Raw genomic sequence first — 24,176 nt, 5'->3', positions numbered from 1 at the left:
TCGAAGATTTAAAACAAATGTCCTGAATGGAAAACCCTTCAAAAAAGATCAAATTGTCTATACCTGCAAGCTAACATCCCTGTAGCAAACTTCTGAAAAGCAGTGAATGCACCTAAAGAAGTTTAAAAGCTTTAAAAATCTTGTTTCATCTCTTACTGTACCTTTCAGGCATATTCCTCTGAGCATCACCAGTACAAGACGACTTGACACACGGATCTTCAAAGGTGTGGAGCACTTAAACTGGATTGAATTCAAAGGGACTGAAATGCCCTGATGCTTTCTGGGACTCTGGGAGTGAGGGCTCATTGGCTTAATTGGGAATTAAGGACCATCAGCAGGAGTTTGCTCAGCACCTGGGAGGACAAGGATCATCGTCTGGACAATCAAGACCACGTTTCTTCCCCCTGAAGACGCTGCCAGAGCTGTCAGGCTCCTCTAACAAGGATGAGATGAGCCTGGAAGATGATGCCCTCAATCAGATCCTGTCTCGTGGGGCCTCTCACACTTGCTCCAGTAGTTACATCCTTCTGTGACCATCCAGACCTGCCTTCCTTCAGTAACTTAGGCTTTTAATGATGTGCATCCAGAAGACCAAGATTATGGTCTAATTAGAATCTAATCCAAGTAGGGCATTACTATATTTTAAAGAATCTGGACAAGCCAAGGATCTGGTCTCCTTTTTGTTCCTTTTTCCCTGAATGCTCTAATGATTTCAACAAGATGGCTTATAAAAGCTCGCCATTTCCTTCGCATTTTTAACAGCTATTCCTTCTGAACAAAACCCCACTGGTGGGAAAAAGGACTTCCTCCCCATAGCAACGATGGGGTACTGCACACAAAGAAGCACCTAGCAGTTTAGTTCACATTTTTTAATAACATGGCACAATTTACATTACACAAGTCTTCGCTGAGGAGGAAACATGCTGAAGATTGAGAGCCGCTTCACTTTTCTGTTCACATAGGATCTAGAAAGGACTTTATTACATACAGGATAAACAGCAAAAAGGTTTGTATATAACAATCTCTTTACAATACTGAAAGCTACCACTACGGTTCCAGTGTACATATTCCTCAGGGTTGGGATTTTTTTGTATTTTTCCTTTTGCTCGTAAAAAAAAAAGAAAAAAAAAAAAAAAAGAAAAAAAAAAAGAAACACCGCACAACATCTGGAGTTCACAAAATCTGAAGCTCACAACTAAACCTTCAGTTGACTACTAAAATAGATCTCTGATCATTAGAAACAACTGTCTGTAGTTAACTTTTTTCTTTTTTTTCTTTTTTTTTGCCAAAACAGGGTAACAACTTCAGATAGCACTTTAATACACTAGAAGACCAATGGAACTAATTTTATTTCATACATATATTTTACAGTCCAGTAGACAAGATATTGAATTCTCTCTGATAAAGTCATATTCTCTCCAAATATTTAGACAAGAAACTTAACGCATTATAAAAAAGTGTGTTATGAAAAGACAGATTTCAGAAGTTTGATGCATATTTTTAAAAAGGACCAGGTTCTTCATGTTATTTCATGTCTTCTATGATTAGGGAACAACAAGGCTGACCTGTTAACTATTCACAGACTTTATTACCAACTGAAATACAATAAATTGCATTATGAAATCTGCAACGGAGTTCATTAATTAAACTACTGATCCACAGTGAAAACATATCCATCATTTAGAAAAGTATTTGCTTTCTTGTAGGATTTGTTTCAATGTAGCTAAAAATCACTTAACACAAAAAAAATGTGTGTACAGATAAAAATGACACACTGGCAATAAAACCAGACATGAATGGCTGTAAGCAGATGTTCTTCCCAAAATAAATTTGACATGTTAAGTGACAAAAGTTCTGGAAAATATCCAGCATTTGATTATTACCATTAAACCCAGATTAATATGACTGAAACCCAATCTGCCATGACTCCGTATCAGTGACTACAGAGCACTAACCCTGACACCATCCAAGGGACACACGAGCTCCAGTGACCTCAGCAGCCTGATGCAGGGCTTCACACAGAGAACTACACCTCTGAAGGGCTGTTTCTTCATCAAAACAAGAGAAATAGGCTTCCATTATAAATGAGCTTGTTCAGGGAAAATATGACTTTAATTATGTTGTGTGTTGAAAAGGCTCCTTTAAGTTATAAAGGCTTTTGTGAAAAGCCTTAAAATTCATTGCATAGTTGAAGGGGTTTAGCTGTCTATAACAATATAAGTAACACAGCATAAGCAGACTGTGTTGATCAATATTAAGTTTGCAAATAGCACAGTTTAAGAAGTATTAATGTATTATGTTACTTAATTTTATCTATTTACATTTGTACAAAGTAAAGCTTTCATCTTACCCTTTTTGCATATATGAACCATTAATCCATGAAGCAATCTTTTTACATAAATATCTACAATTGACTTCACTTCTGGTTTGAAAGAGCTTTGTAGGGTTGACATTGGTGGTGGCTTGTTTCTAGTCAAATCGCTCAGATTGATGTCTTGTTCTTCAGTTCAAATTTAGAAATTTTTAAACTAGAAATAAAATAGAGTAGGAGACACGAGGAACATATGGACTTGGCTAAAAGATCTGGAAAATTTCAACATATAATATACAAAAAAAATCATTTCAAAATCTTTGCACTCAGGTCTATACATATTGTACAGTGGGTCACATCCCCAGTCTGTATCAATGACTAGTAAGAAGGTCTTTATATTATGTTCATTTACAAGGTTTTTGTCCCTCTTGCTCTGGTTTTTATTGAGTCTCACTCTGCTTATCGAGCTTCGATGTCCTTGAGGGTGTGAGAGGGAGGCCTCTCTCTCATCTCTGTGGACAGAGGAGTAGTCCTTCTGGGAGAGCCAGGCCGAGGGCCCAGAGTAGAGATAAGAGGTGGAGGGGCACTGAGAGCTGCTGTGGGGGGAGTTTTATTGAGGAGGCTGTTCTGGTGTCCCGTGGGGGGACTGACGCGGGGGTAGTGCATGCTGGGCAATCCTGGCGTGAGGAGGCCGGGGTGGGGCAGGTGCCCGTCCAGGGCGGCGGGGTGCACCGAGTGCAGGCGCGCGTGCTCGTAGTCCTCGCGGAGCATGTGCAGCCGCTCCCGCTCGTCCAGGTGGGTGCCCCTCTCGTGCTCCCGGCGCGGGTCCACGGACAGAGGGTGGTGGTGATGGTGGTGGTGGTTGTAGTCGTGAGGTTCCCGATCCCTGAATGACCTGTCTGCTTCATACAACCTTGGTGTAGAGAGGCGATGGAGGGGGTCATTTCTTAGCAAAAAGTCTCTGCCCAGGGGGTCTCTCCGATGAATATCCAGCTCTCTGTAGGGATCTCTCAAGGGATCTCTCATTGGATCCCAGTGGAAAGAAGGATAGGGGAAACGTTCTCCACCAGGAATTGGGCTAATTCCCATAAAAGGGGTCATCATGCGAGTCCTATCCAGGCCACTGATGCTGTTCATGTGATGTATACCAGTCACACCTACAGTCATGGGCATAGACACTAAAGGACTTGGATGGACGTTGGATGTGGATATAGGTGGTGGCTGATCAGATGACCTATGAGTCTGAGGTCCCTCAGGTTGAACATCATGGTCTTCCTTTCGCTCTTCTTTCACCTTGACTTCATTGCTTTTCTTCGGGTTATCGTACGCCGGCTCGTTCTTCCTGTCGGCCTCGCGGTTTGAAGTGCTGTTAGGCCTGGTGCTCTCCACAACGGGGGGCCTGGCATAGGGGGAAGGAACCCTGGGCATTTGCTTAGACTCTTCCACCACTCGGCTTTCATGGCTCAGGCCTTCTTTCTCCGAAACGTAGTTGTCCTTCACCTTGTGCTCTTCAACATTAATTTCCTTCCGAGATTCGGAGTGATCCCTCTCTCGTTCTTTGGGCTTCTCTTTTTCTCGAACCTCGGGATTCAGATGGCTCCTGATCTGCTCACTCGAGCTGCGGTTGTGTCCGAGGGAGTTTACTGGATGGATAGGTGCTGGCGAAGGATGGCTGGAGTGTCTTTTCTCAATGCTCTCCCTACAAAAAAGAGAAGTGTGAAATGAAGGTATGAGAAGCTCTGCAAAGAAAACAAAGCATCAGAGTGCCTGGCTTTCTACTTGTGGCTTTGCAGAGAGCTGGTGACACACACCAGGAAATGCACTGTGCCTCTGGCACACCAAAACTTCCAGAAGAACATCCCATCTCGAAACTTGGCCTATTCTGCTCTCTCATCCCAGCAGCAGCAGATCTCCAAAGCTGCTCTGTGAAGAATCTGATGGAGATCTCAAACACTGAAGTCCACAGAAGGCTCCACATGGGAATCTAGCTCTAGGACATGTATTTCTAAGACAGTGGCCTTAAATGTTTGCAAAGAAGAGAGAGAAAAGGAAAAACATTCTCATTTCATCCAAGAAGTGAGGCAATTAAATCTGAATTACATGGTTAATAGTATTCTACCTACTTTTTCTATTAAGAATACATTTGGGAAAATAGATAACTGTTTTTTCAAATGACTTTTAAAAATATTTCCAGACCTATGTACACTACTAATTTCTCTCCTCTATTCTCTTCGAATGTCTAGCTTTTCAATTTACTTCTCACAGTTCAATTTACTTCTTCAAAGCCTTTCAAGAAGCCAGTACTGATGGTGCCAAGCCACCTCTCTGACAGGAAGGCACTTCCCCAAGTGTGCAGTGACCCTCAGTGCAAGTGTTTAACAGAGCTGCCCATCACACAGATTATGTGCTGACCTCCTAAGCAGAGATCAGTCTGCTCTGTCCGTTCAACCTTCAGACTTGCTCTGAAAACATCACCCCTGGAGCCAGCTGCTCCTCAGATGACCAACCCTTCCCAATTCTAGGTTAAAACAAGCAGAGCAGGGACAGGGCCAATGCTACGAAATCAGAAAATACTGTGAATTAATTCCATCTTTCAAACCTACTTATGGTGCACAGAAGATTAGGGAATTATTGTCTGGCAGTGAACAAGAATCTAAATATGGAAATGGGTTCCATACCAATTATTTTCAGGAAGTAGTGTTGACCAGGAGTTGTTATGGGCAACGCTAAGTGAAAAAGCTTTCCCATTTAAAACTAATCAAATTCACAAGGTGAATCTAATCCCTCAGTTCCAATGATTTTAACCTCTTAGTAATTTCAACAGGCATTTTCTGTAATTAAGGAAAAATATATGTGTAACCAAAATAACAAATTCCTTTGCCAATGCCATCATATTCAATGACAGTGTTGGTAACATCTCAAGAGGCTCCTGATTATCCAGCTCATTTAAATGAACTGCATGTAGTCCAGTGGAGAGAGAAGGAATACCTTTTCAATCCTCAAATTTGTCAAGAGCTCCTTAGGTTGATAATATGAGAACAGCTCTAAGCCACTGCCTCCACAAGGAAGAAATTTAAGATCACCTCATCCAATGAACTTATTACTAAGTAAGAGAAGTTCTGAGGCTGTGTGCTACGCTGAAAAATACTGAATTTCTTATGCTGAGGAGTGTGCCTCATTTATATTGATTAAAAGATCAATAGATTCTTGGTTGGTTTGGTTTAATGTTCTAGGATTACAAACCCTTAAATGCCATTATTATTATACTGGAAGTGTTCAGTGACATCTTTTAAACAAAATACCGCTGGAAAAGGAACAAATCCTGCTTTCCACATTTGCTATTTTTGCTGATTTTTTTCCTAATGTTGGGCTGGAAAAAGGGAGTCCTTAGAAAAAAAAACCCTCCACAGCTGCAATCAATCACAGAACCATAGAACACCCCAGGCTGGAAGGGACATGCAATGTTCCAGGAGCACTCAGGGCTCTGCAGTGTCACTCCCAGCCAGGAAAGGGTCACTGCTGCAGTTTTGTACTATCTGGGCTGCCTCGAGGGATTCACCTCTCTCAGTCTGGCTGGGAGGGGCTGCGGTGCACAGGCCATACAGCTGATCCAAGAGGAGCCACCAGGGATCTCCACCCCATCTAACACCGACCTTAGGTGGGGAGGGCCAAGCTCAGAGAGGCTTCTGAGAGACCTTTCCACTGCAGGCAGGTGTTGAGATCAATGCTTTTGGCTGATCAAGTTCTACCCTTGATGACCAGATGATTTTGGGATGAAATCAAACCCCTGGGTGTGATTCCCAGCTCTTCCTGCTTGAGCAAATTAATTAATAATAGGTAACAAAGCTTGAGACCTCAACTAGAAAGCTCTGCGCTCACCCTGCTGGGTGCCACTGAATGGCAAGGAAGAGGTAGGAGAGGCTCTCAGCTCCTCCAGACATTCTCTCCACAGGGAGCACAGCTCTGGGATGCATTCTCAACCTCTCCTCACACAGGCCAGGTGTGGACATGCTGCAAAGTGCAATGACCCAGCCCACAGAGCCGGGCACACGGCAGCGCTGCAGGGGTGAAACCAGGACTGCACTCACTGCAAGCTGGAATTGTGCACAAGTATGAGGGATGGATGATGCTCACTGCTAAGGTCTCGAATTATTGAAAATAGGTATGTTCTGAGCTGTGATAGGGAGTTCAGGCAATGCCAAAGCAGATTGCAAGGAATGTTTTCAGTAAGGGATTTTCTTCAGCAGAAACACTTCATGAGAAAACAACAGAACAGCAACCGAAACAATCACATAATTCTACAGGCTACCCAGATCATAGTAACTAAAATGCTTTGCCATTCAAGCCAGTAGAGTTACTCACATGCTTAAGCCTTTTGCAGGACAGAAACCCCAATTTGTAACAGCCATTTCTTTTGAAGCATCAACATCAGACATGAAAATAATGAAGCTATGCTACCAAACAGAAAATATTCCAAATGGAAAATGTAGGTGAGAAGTTCTGTAGTTCGCCTTTCTTTCATAACAATGTAGAAAAGCTCTTACATGTAGTTTTAGAATATCTAATGTGTTAGCATAACTTCTTTTAGAAAAGGCTACTGATGCGTATATTTGGGTTAGTGACAGAGAAGTCAGAAAAGCACATCTCCTAAATACTCTTTTAGGTTAAAATATTAGAAACAAATAGCCATTATGTAGTAAAGTAATGTGCAAACTCAACAGGAAAGCCATCAAGCCACAACTGAAAAAGCTGAAATCAGCCTCTCTGCATTTTTCAAGGAAGGCATGACACTTGCTGAATGGCAAATTCTTATAAATTTGGTACTTCAATGTTAAGAGGAATTGTCACTGCGTTAACTAAATAATGGGAACAGTCCTGACAAAAAAAATATGACCAGGTTTTACTTCCCATTAATCCTTCCCAGCCTGGACATGTGAGCATGCCAGTCCGTGTAAAACACTGAATAAAAGCTGTGCTTGACGGTGTGTAACAGCAGTGCAAGTGTAGGGGCTTTTTTGAGGGGAAATAAGGTGCTTTTCATGAACTGCATGCTCTGAAGCTTGCTGTGGGTTTTGGCACGTGACATTCCTGGTGCACTTTAGTGCTCTCATCTCACACCTTTATCACTGGTCCCTCTGGTCAGGCCGTTTCTGAGCAGGGCGAAAACGTTACTTGTTTTGCAGACAAGGTCTGATTTACGAAGTTGTTTAAGTATTTGAAGGTGGCAGACAAGCATCTGATGGACTTCAGAAACCTTTTTTCCATCCTGTCAGGCACTACCTCCATGTTAACCCTTCAAGAGACCTATGACCATGTAACCCACACGGTAACAGTGGGTGGGTCTGATTCTATTCCCACTTGACACTGCCTGAACCAGCAAAGCTCCTTCAGGTGAAGTATGACGTGCAAGTGGGAAGAGAAACCTTGCAGAGGGAAACACCTGAGCTGGAAACCTGCCTCTTCCGTGGTGCCGCCCTGGGGACAGCTCCAGGTGTGCCTCTGGTGAAGCTCTGGGTTCACAATGTGCCAGGCTGGGGAGGGTTAAAAGCGGAACGGAGCCCCAAGCTTTGAACTAGACAATTCTTGGAAGTGTTCTTTCGTACCTTTCTTTGTCATCTTTACTAACAGATGAGTCTCGTTTATCTACATCTCTATCTCTGTCATGAGCTGCAGCAGATGAACTGCGCTCCAGCTCTCCTGGCTTCAGCCAGGGCGGAGGGGTCGGGAACGAAGGAGGAGTTCGGTGCAGTCGGTTCCAGGGCTCGTGAGGGTTGCTAAAGCTCTGCATACTGGGGCCATCCTTGTGGCCGAACATTGAGTTGGGTGCTGAAATGGTGAAGTGGAAAACAAAAAGGTTTAAGAAAAAGGTATGCTCTAGTGAAGGTACTTACCAAAACAACTTTTACAGCACTCAGAGTTAAAATGAATACATATTATTGGGAGCTGGAAAAGGAAAGGAAATTAACAGAGATTCATTAGAGGGTCTCATTCCTAAAAATGGGCAGGCATCTGACAGCTCTTTTAATTGGAAAGGGAAATGCTGTGGATAAAATTGACAAGGGATGAAGGAGTAAGATAAAAGTGACAATGAACCTTATTCCAAATATTTTGGAGACATCAGAAAATGACCACTATAGGGACTATAAATAATGGAACTTGTTGCGTTTGGTCCTGAACCAAAATAAAATAATATGTGACCAAAATCATGCCAGATTTGAAGTATGAAGAAAGAGAGTGACTTTTAAAAGGATGATTTTCTGTAACTGGCCAAATTTAGAGAAATGTTGATGATCCTGGACTAGTAAATGCAGGTTAGTGATCTTTTCCAGGCACATGGCCTGGGTTACTGGTGAGACAGGAAAAAAAAAAAGTTTCCATCCACAGCTCCCTAGCTGCACACATTATTTACTTCTGAACATGCAACAAAACCATGGGAAATTTCACAAACACTCAAAAGCTCGATTTTTTTTTTAATGAACAATGTAATGGTGACATTTAGCACTAGGTTGAACCCAAACAACTAAGTAATTAACAGAAAACGATTTACTGACGACTGAAAAAGGTCGCTTTCCAAATTCCCATCTCTTAGTGGTAGGTGATGAAATCAACCAGTAAAAAAGAGAGCAAACAGTCCCCTCAGTGCATCTGCTGAGCTGCAGAGCAAGGAGGGTCATGGCCCCGGTACTCACTGACTGTGGGGTTCCCGAGCCCCCCGAAGGCGTTGCTGCCCACGGCGGTGAGGCCGCTGAACGACGCCGGCCGGTTGAAGGGCTCTGCAAACCAACACAAACAGCTGAAACTCCCTGATGCTGCCAGTTCTCCTACAGCACCACTGGGGCATCCTACTGCATCCCAGCTGTGCCCAGCAGTGCTGGAACAGCATCCCCCCACAGCACAGCACAGCAGGGTTCTGAGGGGCTGGGACACTAAACACGTGGGTTTGTTCCTGGCCATACCCATGGCACTGTCTACCAGAAAAACTCCCTCTTAAAGAAAATCAAGATGTTAAAATACAAATGGTACTTCAACTGAAGCCTGCAAACATCTCCAGTTTTACTTCCTTTCATTTCCTTCCATGGAAATGTCCCTTGCTAGTCAGACTATTAACTCTGGCAACTGTGCTCCAAACACCTTCAGGCCATGTCTCCTAAACCTGAGCCAGGGTATAAATAAAATGTCCTGTTACACTGATGTGTCATGCTGGCCTGAACATTCTGTGATTCCCTTGGTGTTTGTTGCTAATACTACACAGAAGGCTAGTATGGACTGAAAAATGCTGGAGCAATTTTTTTAGTTGATGCATACAGGCCACAGGAAAATCATATAAAGCAAATTCTCGCTTTATTTTGGAGCAGTCTAACAATTTTGACGAAGTCACTTCTGATAAATACCAGCACAGAGAAAAAGAAGCCCAAAGCCAGCATTTTCCATAGGCACCAAAGTGCAGAATGATAAACCTGCACTGTGTGTTTGCTGTACCAGTTTGGTGACCCTCCTAAATCCTTCCCCATGCAAAATAAAATAATGCCAACTTAGAGTCCTGGATGCTCCCATAAGGAGCAGATCACCTCATTACAACAGCAGTAAGGTAAAAAGGAAATAACAGCATCTGGTAACTTGGGTGGTTCTGGTTTTAAATGTGTATTCACTAGTTTTCCATAACAGACACGAGGCCAGATCACAAGATTTTAAAGTTATGTTTCCTATTCACTTTGATGGAAAAAACAGACATTTAAGTAGGATTTAGGAAAAGAAACATCTCTGTGATCCGAAGCCTTGCCCTTAAGGCAGTTTTTTACTGGATTTAAGCCTAACTCCAGTGAAACCCAGCCAGCCCTGCCACTCTGCTCCTCTAATGTCCAGAAATATTTCAAAACACACCATCAGTGACTCTATTCTGCGTGTTTAGAATTTCTACCTGGGTAAAGACTAAAATTAAACAGCTAAAATGTGCCATTTGTAAAGGTTAGTAAGCAGAATACTGAGAGTGTCTCCACAGAGGAGATCTGTAATTTCTCAGTGGTCAGTGTGTCAGCTGTACTCCCCATGAGCTGAGAGAGGACGTACCTAAATGAGCAGCTGGGTTGAGGAAGTTGCTGTGGTGGGGTGGTGGGCCAAAAGGAGTCCCGGCTGGATGCCCCCCACCTGCCAAAACAAAGCAAAAGGGGTCAATTCCCAGAAAAAGCTCAGAGAGGGACTCGCTGTGCTCTGGGCTGTCACTTCTTAAACAGCTCATATGAGCTGACACTGCTGTGCCCTGCGTGGGGCTCTCAGGATCCTATGCAAAGAGCAGCTGCTTTTCCAAACAGAAATACCCAGTTAGAGGAAAAGGGATGCAGGGGAATGAATGTTTCAGGTCAGAAACAAAAAGGCAGTGCATGTGAAGTACAGCTTATTTCCAACATCTCATCTCCATGATCATCAGACATCAGTCTGTGAGGGAATGTCCCTTCATTTTCTACCTGTGCAGCGTTTCAGCAGGTTGGGCTTTTATAAAAGCATACAGAATAGTTCAAAATACTTATCAAATAGACCAATAGCCCCTGGCATGTCTTGCAGAGAGTTCATAAGCCAAAGCATATGGGAAATTCATGGCAAGGATTAGCATTTTAATGAGCAAGGAGCAAGAAGGGGATTTCACTTCTCAGTACTCACTGGCTGTGGAGAAGAGAGTCGAGGGCCGAGCCAGGTCATGGGGATGGTGGATGGCTCCAAAAAGGCTGGGGCCTGGTGGCCTGCTCAGAAATTCTGGTTTCAGGCCAAAGTCCAGCTTGTGTGGATCAGACTGCATCTGTTTCTGAAATGGAAAACAGGACTTGGAAGAGACTGAAAAGGTAACAGCAAAAGGCACTTCCAGAATGATGTGGGTAGAGCAGCTCAGTCATGCTGACATTTTAACAAGAATATTGGATTTTGGGACCCCGAGCACAGGTGCACAGCTGTTTTCCTGGAAGGGAGATCTAAGGCAAAGAGGGAAAAGCTCAGGCTCCTGCATATTTCCTGCCCATTTCACCAGTGTTTTCACATATGCTCACATCCACCCCTCCAGGGTGTTCAACACAGAGCTGCCTTCAACAGCAAACATAAAAATCTCTAAGGAGGCCTCAGACACTTGCTGAGCTGCAAGGACAGGTCGGTCCCACAGTAATAAATGGGAATGGTCCTGGTCGCAGATGGGCAGGGGACACGGACACCAGAACCACTCATTTCCAAGGGAAAGCTGCCACCAAGAAATGCTGGATGCAGAGCATCCTCCAGAGCCTCTCAGGCTGCAGCGAGGGGCTAAAAGGAGCAAGAGTGCAGAGCAAGAGTGTTTGAGTCCCACTCGGACAGCTCCCGCTCCAGATTCAAAGTGCTGCATGTGTTTATTTACATGTGTTAGAGTCAGCAGCCTCTCTTTTGTGAGGGGAATTTGCTGAGGCAGCTGTATTGTGAGTGAGAAGTAGATGAAGGATGGGCTCTTTTTTGTGCCACATCCTCGTTTCAGTGGTGCCTACTTCAGGAGTTTTATAGAATGAAGGAAGAAAACCAAATTCCCAATTACCTGTGCTGCCAGAACTCCCTAAATGCAGATTGCTGATTAACCGTGCAGGGCAGCTGAAAGGATTGATAAATGGGTAACATGGAACCAGGAGATCTCAACAGTAATTCTGGAGCAGGCTACGCTTTATAAATCAGTATTTAAGACTGTGCCAGCCCCGAGTACAGACTATTACAATGATATAAATATGCATGTTAAAAAGTTATGATCAAATTAATGTGCATGCCTAGTAGCTGTTTTTCAAGTGCTAGAAACATGTCTGTGTAGCCATGAGAACAAAAAAAGAAAAAAAGACAGAAAACAAGAAATAAAAAAGAGAAACAAAGGCATTTTCTGTGTCTGGAGATAATGGCCTGCAAGAATACTGAAATGGCAAAAGTGGCCAAGTTAAGGTCATGTCTTTTAAGAAAGTAACACTGAAGTGCTTTAATAGTTAAAAGGAGTTCAGAAAATACAAATGCCTCAGTTGAAGCCTGTGTGCCAGATTTTTATGCTGTGAACTCTTTTTATTCTTTTTTAACAACCAAGTTATAAACCCCTGACAGGCATTACTCAGAATAGCAAAAGCTGGCTGAAGCTTTAATTGCAGCCATATGAATGGTGCTGCTCTAAATAATGAACAAATCCCTGTCTGAAGAGGAACAGGAATACCACGGATGTGTTAAAAGATTTCTGAATGTGTTGGTTTACCTTAAAATAGTACCAGAGAAATGGTCACATTTCTTTTATCCCCAGTTTCTGTTCAGGGGAGCACCCCCTGGATGCCAATCCTTCCGAATGTATTTCCAGAAAATGTGTAACACCTTAATGTGGTGCCCACGAAAATCAATGTAGATGTCTGCACTGCTGTCAGATCAGGCTGGAAGGCCTTTCCTAAAGGAGAGAGGCCCAATTATGGAGCATAAATCCTCTCCTGAGCAGTGGTCAGTGTAAGGAGGGTGTAAATGTGCTCTGTGCCCTGAGCTGCTGTGCAGCCCTGCGGAATTCCTGGGGCATGCAGAGGTTACCCAGGTCTTGCTGCAGAGGCACAGGCAGCCAAACAGCATCTGCAGCTGCATGCAATTTTTCCTGAGGTCAGGAAGGTTGTGTTTTAAAGTTTCCCATCGTGCCTGCTCCTTCAGTGCCTGGCCCTCTGCAAGCAATTACTAGGCTAGATCGTTACTGGCAGCAGGCTCGCGGCACCACATGCAAACTGGAAATCAACCCCTTTGATTCCCTGCTCTGTGGTCAGGCAGCACCTTCATCTTGTGCAGAAGAAAAGGCACCTTCACAACCATGGGGTAGAAGGAGAAATTGTCCTGTGTGAGCCTTCAGGCAGAGATTCACCCTTTGTGGTCACATGAGCGGGGGGGACACTCCAAATCTCCTTACTGACAGACACACTTCTCACTTATTCTTGAAAATATCATCATGCACAGCCTCAAAAACTCAAGCAACATCCTCTCCTGTGCTTCTGAGCTTTATTCCTGCTTTTTTTTTAACACGCAAGGTAGAAAAGAATGAGGTAAAAGAAACGGCTGTATGAAAATGGCATTTACTGTGAGTTATAAATATACTGGTTTGACCTCTCTCTGAATATCAAATCAAGGAAGATTCAAAGGACATAGATAGCATGGGAATAATAATTTCATTTCAAGAAAATACCTTTTCAATAAAATAAAAGAAGGACATATAACTCTCTAGGTCTATAACCTTGTCTTTTTTGATAATGGGAAGATGAATGAAGATCACTAGCAGGGGAAACATAAGGAAGCAGAGAAGAGAGATATGTCTACTGCAGCAAATTAACCTGTCAACCTTGTTTAAAAGGGTTATTTTTAAACTCTATTAGCTGCAGGTTTTCATAGCTGTTCAACATCTTCATATTCTTACCTACACAATGCAAGTGCATACACAGACTGCAGAGTGCTGTGGATTCCCTGGTAATTTCAGTTTCTAACACAAGCTATTGACTCCTGAAGTATGAGCAGTGAAGAGCAGCAACCATTCCTGACTCGCTGAAAAACTTCAGGAGCAACACAAGATTCTTCAGTGATGAGAACAGTGAAAATACTACAAAGGGAAAGAAACCTTCCCAGAGCCCATGTGAAATGGAAATACAGTTACAGTACGAATGGGAAACTGCCCATGGCCTTCACCCTTGAAGTCTCAGAGCTTCAAAAATAATTAAGACAGGACTTCCATCCCTTAACCTTCGGTGCAGTGAGGCAGTGTCTGATAACACAACATCCCCTGAGAGGCTGTGCCTGCCTGGGCAGCCTGGACACATCCAGGTGCCACCCTCCAGCCATGAGGGCTGTGAAGGAAGAGTGATGGGAGCCTGTGCAGCCACACTGGGTAAAGCATCCTAGGGACAGGAGAAATCCGCCTGCACTCTCGCCTGCCCCTGAACATTAATAGGAGGAATGGGATACACGTGCCCAGCTTCTCCAGACTTTAAAAAATTCCCACTTGATACAGTTGTGTCCTCAGCCATAAATGAATAAATAAAAGCCACCTTGTTCACCCTTCCAAGCTACAAAGCTGTAGTTATGGCCCAGGATCAGCTGTCCTTGCTCCAACACATCCCAGACACTCTGCTGGGACTCTGCCTTTAGCTTTTCATCCTTATACCAACTCTCAGAAATGAGGCTTCTGCTCAATGCTGTGTGTGTGTTACTTTACCAAGGCACTGGCCATGGCACAGAAGTGCCCAGCTGAGAGCCAACTCTTCCTCTCAGAGCTCTGCTCTGGGCCCTTCACCCCCAGTCCAGGCTGCCCAAGCACTGACCTTGACTTTCTGTTGGTGATGGTAGATCTGCCAGGCGATGTGAACGTGCATAGCACACCACTTGCCAGGTTTCTGGAAAAACAAAACATGTGAATCAGTAACTTCCAAAAACCTGTGATGCTTTGTCCTGTTTCTAGAAGAAAATAGACCCTGAGCCTGGTCTGGTTTGGTGTGGGGGATCCCCACACCAAGACACTTGAAAGCAAAGGGTCTCCCTTCAGTGCCTTTCCTCTCCATCCTCCTGGAAAATCGAGAATGAGAAGACTTTGTCCCTCACTAGGGAATTTATCCAGCTGTCCATGAACGCTCCAGTCTGACACACTCCTGTAATCCTCTGATGCCACTGGCTGAGTGCAGCTTGTGCTGCTGAAAGCTGTGAAGCTGTGTCCCAGTCAGCAGCTGCCCTGCACAGCTGGACTGTTCACAGCTGCACACTCGGGTCATTTCCACAAATGCAAGGATTGGCATTTCCACCAAAAGATGAAAACCAAAGTGGTTAAAACGTCACTCTGGTTTTCAAAATTCATCTGACTCCCTCATGTAATTGCTGGTCTGTCCCTCCAAGACTTCAGCTCATAAATATACTGAAAACATTGGAGGTCACTCAATTCTGTTTGGGGGGGGGGGGGGTCTTTGCATCCTTCCTGTCACCCCAGAGTCACAGGGAGGAGAGAGGGAGGCAAGAACCAGAGTGCTTGTTAGATCTCCTGGTTGAGTTTGTACTCCATTTCCAGCACAGCTGGAAACTTTGTCTGACAAAGACTCATTTGAGGATATACTTTCTCCAGTTTTGTTACTTAGGGGTCTGTGGTTACCTACACAAGTAATGACTCCTGCAGATTTAAGAATTATCCCAGAAACTCAAGAGTCTCCTTAATTTACTTGTGAATTAAATCTTCCACAAACTACGGCACACAGCCTGCCTTCTATTTCTCGGTGTGTATCAATCAATAATTAAGTTATACAAACTAAACTATCTCACAGCAATACTCCCCTAAGCTCAAGCCCTTTGCTAATTTGCAAAAACTGGCTGTGCTAGTGATTTAGTAAGTTCATTATATTGAACTCTAGACCTTTTTCTTGAATATGCTGAAAAATTAACAAAACCACTTTTTGGATGACTGATAGACTGGATCTTTAGATGCTTATTTCTAAAATATTCTGTGTTTGAAGTGGATTGTCTGTCTACAGTGGACAGTGAGATACCTGGGTGGGATGTACCACACTGAGTAACACTGAAAACACGCAGTAAAATAACAAAGCAAACTCCTCCAGAGTGCAGTGAAATAACAGGGAATCACTGCTAGGATCTCTAGGGTTTGCCTCAGGAAACCATGATGGATCATCAATATTTAACCTCGAGTATTCATGTGAGGGGTTGCATGAGAAGAGGAAAACTTCTGACTTTGAAACTCTGCCTTGTCCTTGAGTGATCAGGAGCTGCAGGAGTGCCCATGCTCTCCCCAAAGGCAGGGCAGGACAGCCCAGGTGACACTGGGCAGCTCTGATTTGGAATTATTCCGTGCTGCAACCCAGTGGGACTGAGCCAAGCTTGACAAACGGGAGCACAGGAAGATTTCTTACCCTCAACATGGGCCTGAACGGATCTGTCAACTGTGAAGAAGAAATGACAGCTTGGTTACACACCTGTCACTCAAACAATTGCTCTAATTAACAAATCTGTATTGCTTCATTAAGAGACGAAATTAAAATGTTAGAATTTTACTTTCAAATGAAGCCCTTTTGGATAATAATTAGTCCTGAGCCTCCATATCCGTGCTGTCCCCTCCCCCTGGCTGCGGTCTCTGAGTGGTGACGAGCAGCTCCAGCAGGCTCACACAGAGCTCTGGCCTCTGGCAGCAGCAGCAATTTGTTGATTTAATACCACAGAAATGGCTGGTTAACTGCACTGATGGAAGCACAGATCTGTCCTTTGGGCAAACTCCTGCTCTCATCTTTCAGAGCTCCTCAGCTCATGGCAGGGCTGGAGAATGGACAGGGCTCGATGCCCTGGATGGGCTGGGATGGCTGGAGTGGGGTGTTAGCCATGCCCTGCACACCAGCAGTGTGCCCATCCACCAGCCAGGGCATCAGCCTTGTGCCTCACTGATGCCTGAGGTCTTCTGACATAAATGGGCTTTGCCTAAATTATTTTCACACTGAAACAGATGTTGGTAAACAGGGCCCACATAAAAACCCAATTTTCTCATTTTTATTTTTGATGTGGCCTGTTGGTGCTTTTTTTTTGGAGTAGATTATTTTCTTATTCCCCTTTTTTGCTCATATTTCATCAATAAATGCTGGGAAATAATTCAATTTATTGGGTACTGCTCATTCGTTTTGGATTTTCTGTTTTGAAATGCAATACTAAAGGAGATTTATAGGTGCAGAAGGTACTTAGCAGGCGCAGTGATGGCGTAATGCATCATCTTGAAATAATCGAAACTCACTCCCAGTTGAAAGGGAACATAAAGCTAAATGACTTCCTGATGGGAGGCTCTGGTTATCTGTGCACTTAGATAAACAAACAGAAATGTGGTTCCTTTTGGTGTAAAGCTCAGCCTCAGCTCCAGCACTGAGCAACCCAAAGCACTGCAGCCTGGCACAACGCAAAGACAACAGCTCTGCAAGCTCAGCCATGCCCCAAGCTGGAATTTTAGGGAGAGCTCTTCAGTGCTTCTGTCTGAGAGTTCTGCTAGAAATACTCCTGTGTGGAGTTCCTCATGGCAAACAATGGCCATGAATCCAAACACACCAACAACCCACGGGCAGAGAGACAAAGTGCTGAGGCAATAAATGCTGTTCACATCCGCTGGAACTCAGAAACCCAGAGGCACCAAGTGATCAATAAAGTGCATCCGTATTTCACTGGGGCAATCAATGCTACAGTAACCCAGGGAATAGCTGCCATTACCCACATTAAAAACAATTACAGAGTACAAACACAAATCTTGGGAGGTTTGTACATTTTCTCTGTTGAACTGGACTTTTATGCCTTTACCCCTGGGCCTGGGAGGAGAGAGCTGCCAGCAAGGACAGAGCTCTGCCACTGCACAGGGGCTGTTTTAAATGTTCCCACAGAACTTCTGCAGCCCTCACTGATGGAACAGCTCAGACAGCTTTGGGTTTAGGGCGTTAATTTGGACATACTGAGGATGGCAGCTTTAGCATTCAAGGTTTTCAGGAGGAATGGATTTACATGAGAAAAAAAAAAACAATTTTTACAGACCCGTGGATCTTTCTGTAGAAGGGTGTGTGGGACCGTTCCAGGTCTGGCTGCAACATCAATAGGATTGGAAGTCTGGAAATTCCACAAGGAAAGACAACACTAATGAGCTGCACAGCAGTAACAATGCCTACAAGCAACAGAATGTCCAAATAATAGTTCTTTATCATTACATTGCCTAAGCAACAGAGATAAACTTTTTATAAAGGAAAGGAGAACAATTATAATCCACTCAGTAATATGGGTATTATCATCTCCATACCCACACTTCGACTGGCCACCAACTTCCCATTACTTTAATCAAAACCACTGAGGGACCAGTGACTGTTTAAACTGGAAAATCTTCTAATGTGAAAAACCTGATTAGGAACACATTTATGACACAGCAGCAAAAGCAGCATTTGGAGGACCCAGCCCCTGCTCTGCTGATTATCACTGATGCTCTCAGCACACAGAGCATCACTGCACAAGGACCTCAACTCCATCCACAGGGACTGCCACAAAATGGACATCAGCAAAAGTAACTTCCAGTTGGAAAAAATGGAAGCCTTTCCAATTATTAGAATGTAAACAGTCGGTTAATAAAATGCAGCTTTGTGGGAAACAAAACCCCCAACAAAAAACCCCAACCCTGCCACATTTAGACAGAGCTTGTTCCTGTGTAAAAATGAAGAAAATAGAAATCAGCTCCAGCATAACTAACAATTAAGTGAGTTGTTAACAGTCTGATTACCATACAGACGAAGAATCCCACTAATGAACTGCAATTTACATATTCACTCATTAGAGTGGATGGGCCAATTTAAGGAAGGTGTCTCCTCTGCGAAATTCCAGTCCTGATTTCAGTCTTTCATTGCAAAGTCTACAGACTGACTTCCTCCCACTGATAAATAAAGAGTAACTCCATGGAAATGAAAGAAAAAAAGCCCTGAACTCGCCACATTTCTCTCTCCCAGCTATCACCCATGAGGAGAGCCAAATCAGTGTTCTGCACTGTGCTGGAGCTGGGAGGTAATTATGGAAATGAGTAAACAATAATGAACACCATTTCTTAAAATCCTGATTATTACATGACCTTTCATTAATGCACACCATCTCAGAACTAATTATATTGCTTCTGAAGTTAACTGTGCCATTATATAAATAATTAAAAAAACCCCAAAACTTTGTAGGTGTATCTGAACCTCATGAGAAATAACTTCTCTTCGCAGTACATTTGGAAAAAGGCAATTGTCCCCTGTGGAATTAAGCTGTAGGTCAGACCTCAGCTGCTCCAGGATGTGAACCACATTGCTAACCCCACCCCTGTCCTGGCTCCCAGGCTGTCCCAGGTAATTCCTGCCTTACCTTGGGCTGGAAAGCTCCTTGCAGTGAGCCAAAGGGGCCGGTGGGAGGGATCATGGGAGGAATACCTGATACAGCTGGAGGATAGGAGTGAAACAGCTGCAACAGAAAGAGAACAACATCAACACTGGGGCACCACGAGCACAGGCAGCTGGGCAGGACACAGAGCATTCCTGCATAATAGTAGGAAAATGTTACATGGAGAAAACTGAGAAGCATTGAAGTGATCTCATTGCAACGATGTTAGTTAAAGCAGTCGATGGGATGTTCACAGATGTCATGAGGTTTAGAGCTTAAAAGCAGTTCCAAAATCAGACAGCCAGCAACCTGTCCCTGCCTTGGGCCAGCAGAGCGTGAGGGAGACGTTTTCTCCTCAATTATTAATTTTTAAATTGGAGAGAGGTTTTAAATGGTTTCAGTCTGTGAGTCGTTTCAAGAGAAAAGACAGAATCCTGAGCTGAATGAGACTCAGAAATCTCCTGTTTAAGTGGAAAAAAAAAAAAACCCTTACGAGTTCTAGGATATTGTATCATTAAAACTCCATTAGTACGTTGGGATTTTAATAGTATCTGTAGGAAATGAGGAAAATATGCACAATTCTTACTTCATTAGCCTGTCTGAGAGGATATCCTGCCACATCTAATATTAGCAGACAGACAATCTGATTTGTTAAAGATTAGTATTTAAACAAAATGTTAAGGCAGAACCTCCCAGAAATGTAGGGGACTTTTCTATAACCAGAGACTGCTCAGCACAAAGATGTGCCCATCTCCCCGGACCTCCCTGACCCCAGTGCTCTGTCCTAAGAGAATTTGGGAAAAAACCACGAGAGGCTGCTCTGTGCTAATGCAGACAAACACAAGGCAAACAAGTGGGTAAATTAGACAGATAAATTGTTCCCTGGGAGGGTGGGCAGGCCCTGGCACAGGGTGCCCAGAGCAGCTGGGGCTGCCCCTGGATCCCTGGCAGTGGCCAAGGCCAGGCTGGATATTGGGGCTGGGAGCAGCCTGGGGCAGTGGAAGGTGTCCCTGCCCATGGCAGGGGTGGAAGAGATGGTTTTTAACATCCCTTCCAACCCAACCCACTCTGTGATTTTGTGATAAACCACGACATCCTCATCTGCCCTTGGCTCTGTGCTCTGCCTGTGAACCTTTGGCTCCTGCTGAAACAGAAAATTCGCCCAATTCCATGAAAATGCTGCTATCACACACCAAACTGCTTCCTGGTAGGAGTCAGGGATTCAAAGCATCACACTCCAAACCCATTCTCTCACCATGAAACCTCTGGATCTAGGAGGGGATGCATCTAGGAGGGGATGGCTGCCAGCTCCACTGGAATTGCCACCCAAAAACCTACCAGGGGCTCTCTGGCTGAGACCAATTCCCCTCTGACCATGGCTGAGCAAAGTCCAACTACTGTGTGCTACTTTTAAGATCAAAATAAATGAGTTAATGGCCAATTGAATAGAAGCAGGACTGGGCAAAGTCAAAGACTGGACGTGAGGGGTGGGAAAACATTGAGCAAATCCCATCCCAGGTAAATCAGTACCACAAAGTTGTGATGGATTTGGTAATGCCAGGCATACACGTGTGCTTTTCTTTATCATTTTTCCTTCCCCTAGCTTATCTTGCAAGGTCATTTATCCATATTATATTTACTGAGAGCTGAGAAAACATTTCAGAGGTATCACAAGATTTTCTCAGTTAAAAAGCCTGGTATTGAGCCTCTGTTCATGTTGCTACTGTTGTTTTAATTGTATTTAATTTGGACCTGCTCCATCCAGTGGTGCAGAAAACATTTTGAGATTAGTTGATACTGAACTGTAGGCATCTGAGAAACCATTAAGAGACATTTGTCCTCATTTACAATAACTTTTAATGAGCAAAATGTGCTTTAAATTCTCCAGTGTCTTCAGTCTTTAATTCTCTGTGTAATGGACTAATTCTAAGTGATGGAAAAAGATGTAATACTTCGTATTCTATTGGCTATGACTAATAATAAGGAATTCTTTGCTCAGAGTTTTATAACAAATGGTAAGTTAATTAAATGTGACCTTTCCTCAAGGTCAGACTTATTAATACAATATAAACAGTGTATCTCCATGATTAATTTGTATCAGTTAAATTCCTCCAGCTTTCAGAATGCACCTTTCATAGTCAGTGCTTCCTTTTTCCCCAGTATTCCTTCTCCTTTGAGCAGCAGTTTTCCCTTCTAGCTCTCCCTGGGCAACCATGCAGTGACCACAGCTTCCCTTGGCCAGGTGTATGTGATGCTAAACTAGACCTGGCACCAGCTGTAGGTAAAAGCAAAGCCTCACTGTGCTAAAAAAGAAGAAATAACACTGATTTAAAACTCATCATTAGCTTCTGTGTGAGCTACACTCCCTGTTCCAAAGTAGATGGATTTTAAGTCTCAAACAGACCTTGTTCTCCTACAAAGTTCACCTACGCTTACTGCCAACACTTTTTAAGGTATCTGAGTTCCTGGTGTGGATCTGTAGCGGAAGCTGTCGTCCCTAGGAACAGCTCTGTGGAGGCGCCACAGTCTGACAGTATTTGTATTTCTCCCGCCCTGTGGGTGTTCCCCAGCCCAGTTCAGGGTCTGCTCTGCGCACCTGCAGCTGCTCCAGGCAGCTCCTGTTCCCTGTGCCCTGACCAGTCCCAGAGGTGGGACCAGGGGGACACTGGGCTGGGCTGGCCTGGCTGGGGTCACAGACACTCTGCCACCCCAGTGCAGACACCATGGGCACTCCCTAGGATCAGCTGCTGAGTGTCCCAGAGTGACCATGGGGCAGCCCCTTCCCAAGGACAAACCCTTCCCCAGGGAAGGCAGAGGGACCAGATCCGTGCCCTGGGCCCCAGCACGGCTCCCTGGCTAAGGGGGTACAGCACGGAGCTTTCCTGACCCTAAAGGGGGTGAGGCCGTGACCTCTGCAATCCAGGTAACTCCCCCATTTCTAAGAGATTATTTGAATTTCAACAGCAGATACAGCTGGACACTTCAGCAACACTTCCTATCCTACACTGCCACCTTCTGTGCTTGATTTGTCTAAAATCCATGTACCATCTCCCAATTCTGAGTTCCTGCTGGGATCCACAGGCCACTCTGATGACAGTGTCTCTCCCGAACCCATGTGAAGCCCAGCACATCAGAGAGCAATGTAACACTCACTGGTGCAGGGGAGCAGCAGTGCCCTTCGGAGGGGCGGTGGGAATGTCTGCCCAGGGCTCCTGGAGCTCTGAGCCTGCAACGCTCTCTGGTCCCAGCTGCTCACATGAGGTGTCAGACAGGGACAGACTGCTCAGCTGCAGGACAGGCTGTGAGCTGGGCTGGTGTTTAATCCAGACATCATCGTCTTAACCAGTTTTTTTTGCCCAGTTCCACTTCTAAGCAAAACCAACACATAAAGCCAAATGCTCTGCAGATTTCTGAGTGCTGATGCAGTACTCCTTCTCTCATCAAAATATTGCTCTTGGATTAAGGAACTCTTGCCAGACACCTGCCTCTGCCAATAGGATGAAGAAAACACAACCCAGAGTTCAGCGGCAAATGAATCAGTGGATTCAAACCCTTAGGAGCAGAAGCTTTACTTTCAACTGGAATTTTAAAAATCAGTCCAGGTACTTGATAAGTAACGTTTTTAGTAGCTTAGGTAAACACATCTAGTGCATAGCTGGATTCATGCTACTGTCATCAAACAGAGCTTTCAAAACATAACAAGCCCAGTGGATCAGACGAGCCTTTGAAATCTGAATAAGAAGACAGGTTTTCAGATTTTATCAAACAAAATATGATAGATTGGGAAAACGATTAGATTATCTATCCCTGAAGGATTTGTATGATAGTTTGTCAGTTCATTTCAAGTTTCTTAGCAAAAATATCAGCCCAAGGGTTTGTGGCACAACTGAAACACCGTGATGGAATCACTGCCCTCTCCTGCTTCATGGAACAGTCAGCTCCTCTGTCTCATCTGTTCACATCAAACCTGGCTCCAAATGGTGTGTGAGCAAGAGATCTTTTGACTGGAAAAGCTGATACTGCATCTTTATCAGAAACAAGCACCACGAATGCAAGCCTTCAAAAGCCAAAGCAACCAAGGACGATAATGGTAAATCCTGGAGTGATGATCAGGGAGAGATTTGACACTGTGCCATTGACTGAGTGGTGATCCCAACCCACCACAGAAAAGCAGTGAAGTCAGTTGGAAACAGAGCAATAAAACTCACACTGTGACGGTAGAAGGGGTCAACTTTTGTAGGATATTTGTCAAACTGCAAAGGGATCAAAGCACAAACTAGTTACTTTATATTTCCTTGTGTTACTTCTGTTGGCAAAATAAAGGACAACTTCTCTATTATTTGGTAACCAACAGAGAGGAAAAAATATGCAGAAAATTAATTTCCTATGAAACTGGGATTTTTCTTTCTTCAAAGTAAATCAAGGTCTTTTCGAGACAGGACAAAGGAGGAGGCCCCAGAGTGCACACTCCAAGCAGGACTGGCCAGAGCCTTGTCCCTCAGTCCTGTGCTGCCACCTGAACCTCTCACATGGGGACAGAGGGACAAGCCCTGCCTCTCCTGCCCAGACACCCCTGGGCAGCACAGGAGCCCTTCCCCACAGCGTGGCAAATTCTCTGCAATACTTTGGTAATAAAGAATAGAGTTGTGCTCTACTTATCCTCACATTTCTGCCTGGGGTACGCACCATGGGCGGTGCTGGCGTCGGCATGATGGCAGTGGGAGGGATGGCGTGGGGGAAGGGCGTGAAGGTGTGCTGGTGGGTGTGTTGGTGTGTGTGCTGGTGCTGGTGCTGGTGCTGGTGGAACTCTGTCCTCAGGTAGGGCGGTGGGCCCAGCGAGGCCCCGCGGTCGGCGCTCTGCGAGGCCAGGAACCGCGTGTTCAGCTCCTGGCGCAGGAGGTCTTGTTCTGAAACACACAACCACAGAGCCACAGCATTAATGGCCTTGGAAAAGACCCTCGAGATC

The 24,176-nt window shown here is 44.4% G+C and overlaps 1 protein-coding gene across 2 annotated transcripts in view; it reads right to left on the bottom strand.

Annotated features, from left to right (window-relative positions):
• Positions 1-854: 854 nt before the first annotated feature.
• AUTS2 (activator of transcription and developmental regulator AUTS2) overlaps positions 855-24,176 on the bottom strand; it is a 778,303-nt gene continuing 754,981 nt past the window's right edge. Inside the window, exons 9-19 of one of the 2 annotated variants that reach the window (XM_048324334.1) lie at positions 23,876-24,117; positions 23,419-23,463; positions 19,196-19,291; positions 17,852-17,923; positions 16,207-16,236; positions 14,623-14,694; positions 10,967-11,108; positions 10,379-10,456; positions 9,001-9,084; positions 7,915-8,137; positions 855-4,010 (exon numbers count right to left, since the gene is read on the bottom strand). In XM_048324334.1, the coding sequence (XP_048180291.1) occupies positions 2,771-4,010; positions 7,915-8,137; positions 9,001-9,084; positions 10,379-10,456; positions 10,967-11,108; positions 14,623-14,694; positions 16,207-16,236; positions 17,852-17,923; positions 19,196-19,291; positions 23,419-23,463; positions 23,876-24,117 (2,324 nt within the window). In that variant the 3' untranslated portion in view covers positions 855-2,770. The remainder of the gene's footprint in view (positions 4,011-7,914; positions 8,138-9,000; positions 9,085-10,378; positions 10,457-10,966; positions 11,109-14,622; positions 14,695-16,206; positions 16,237-17,851; positions 17,924-19,195; positions 19,292-23,418; positions 23,464-23,875; positions 24,118-24,176) is intronic. The other variant, XM_048324335.1, reaches the window with a different exon arrangement.

Source organism: Corvus hawaiiensis, chromosome 20, assembly GCF_020740725.1.
Source record: "Corvus hawaiiensis isolate bCorHaw1 chromosome 20, bCorHaw1.pri.cur, whole genome shotgun sequence".
NCBI lineage: Eukaryota > Metazoa > Chordata > Aves > Passeriformes > Corvidae > Corvus > Corvus hawaiiensis.
The sequence above is the reverse complement of the archived record's forward strand: the minus strand, read 5'-3'. Positions and strand labels throughout refer to the sequence as shown.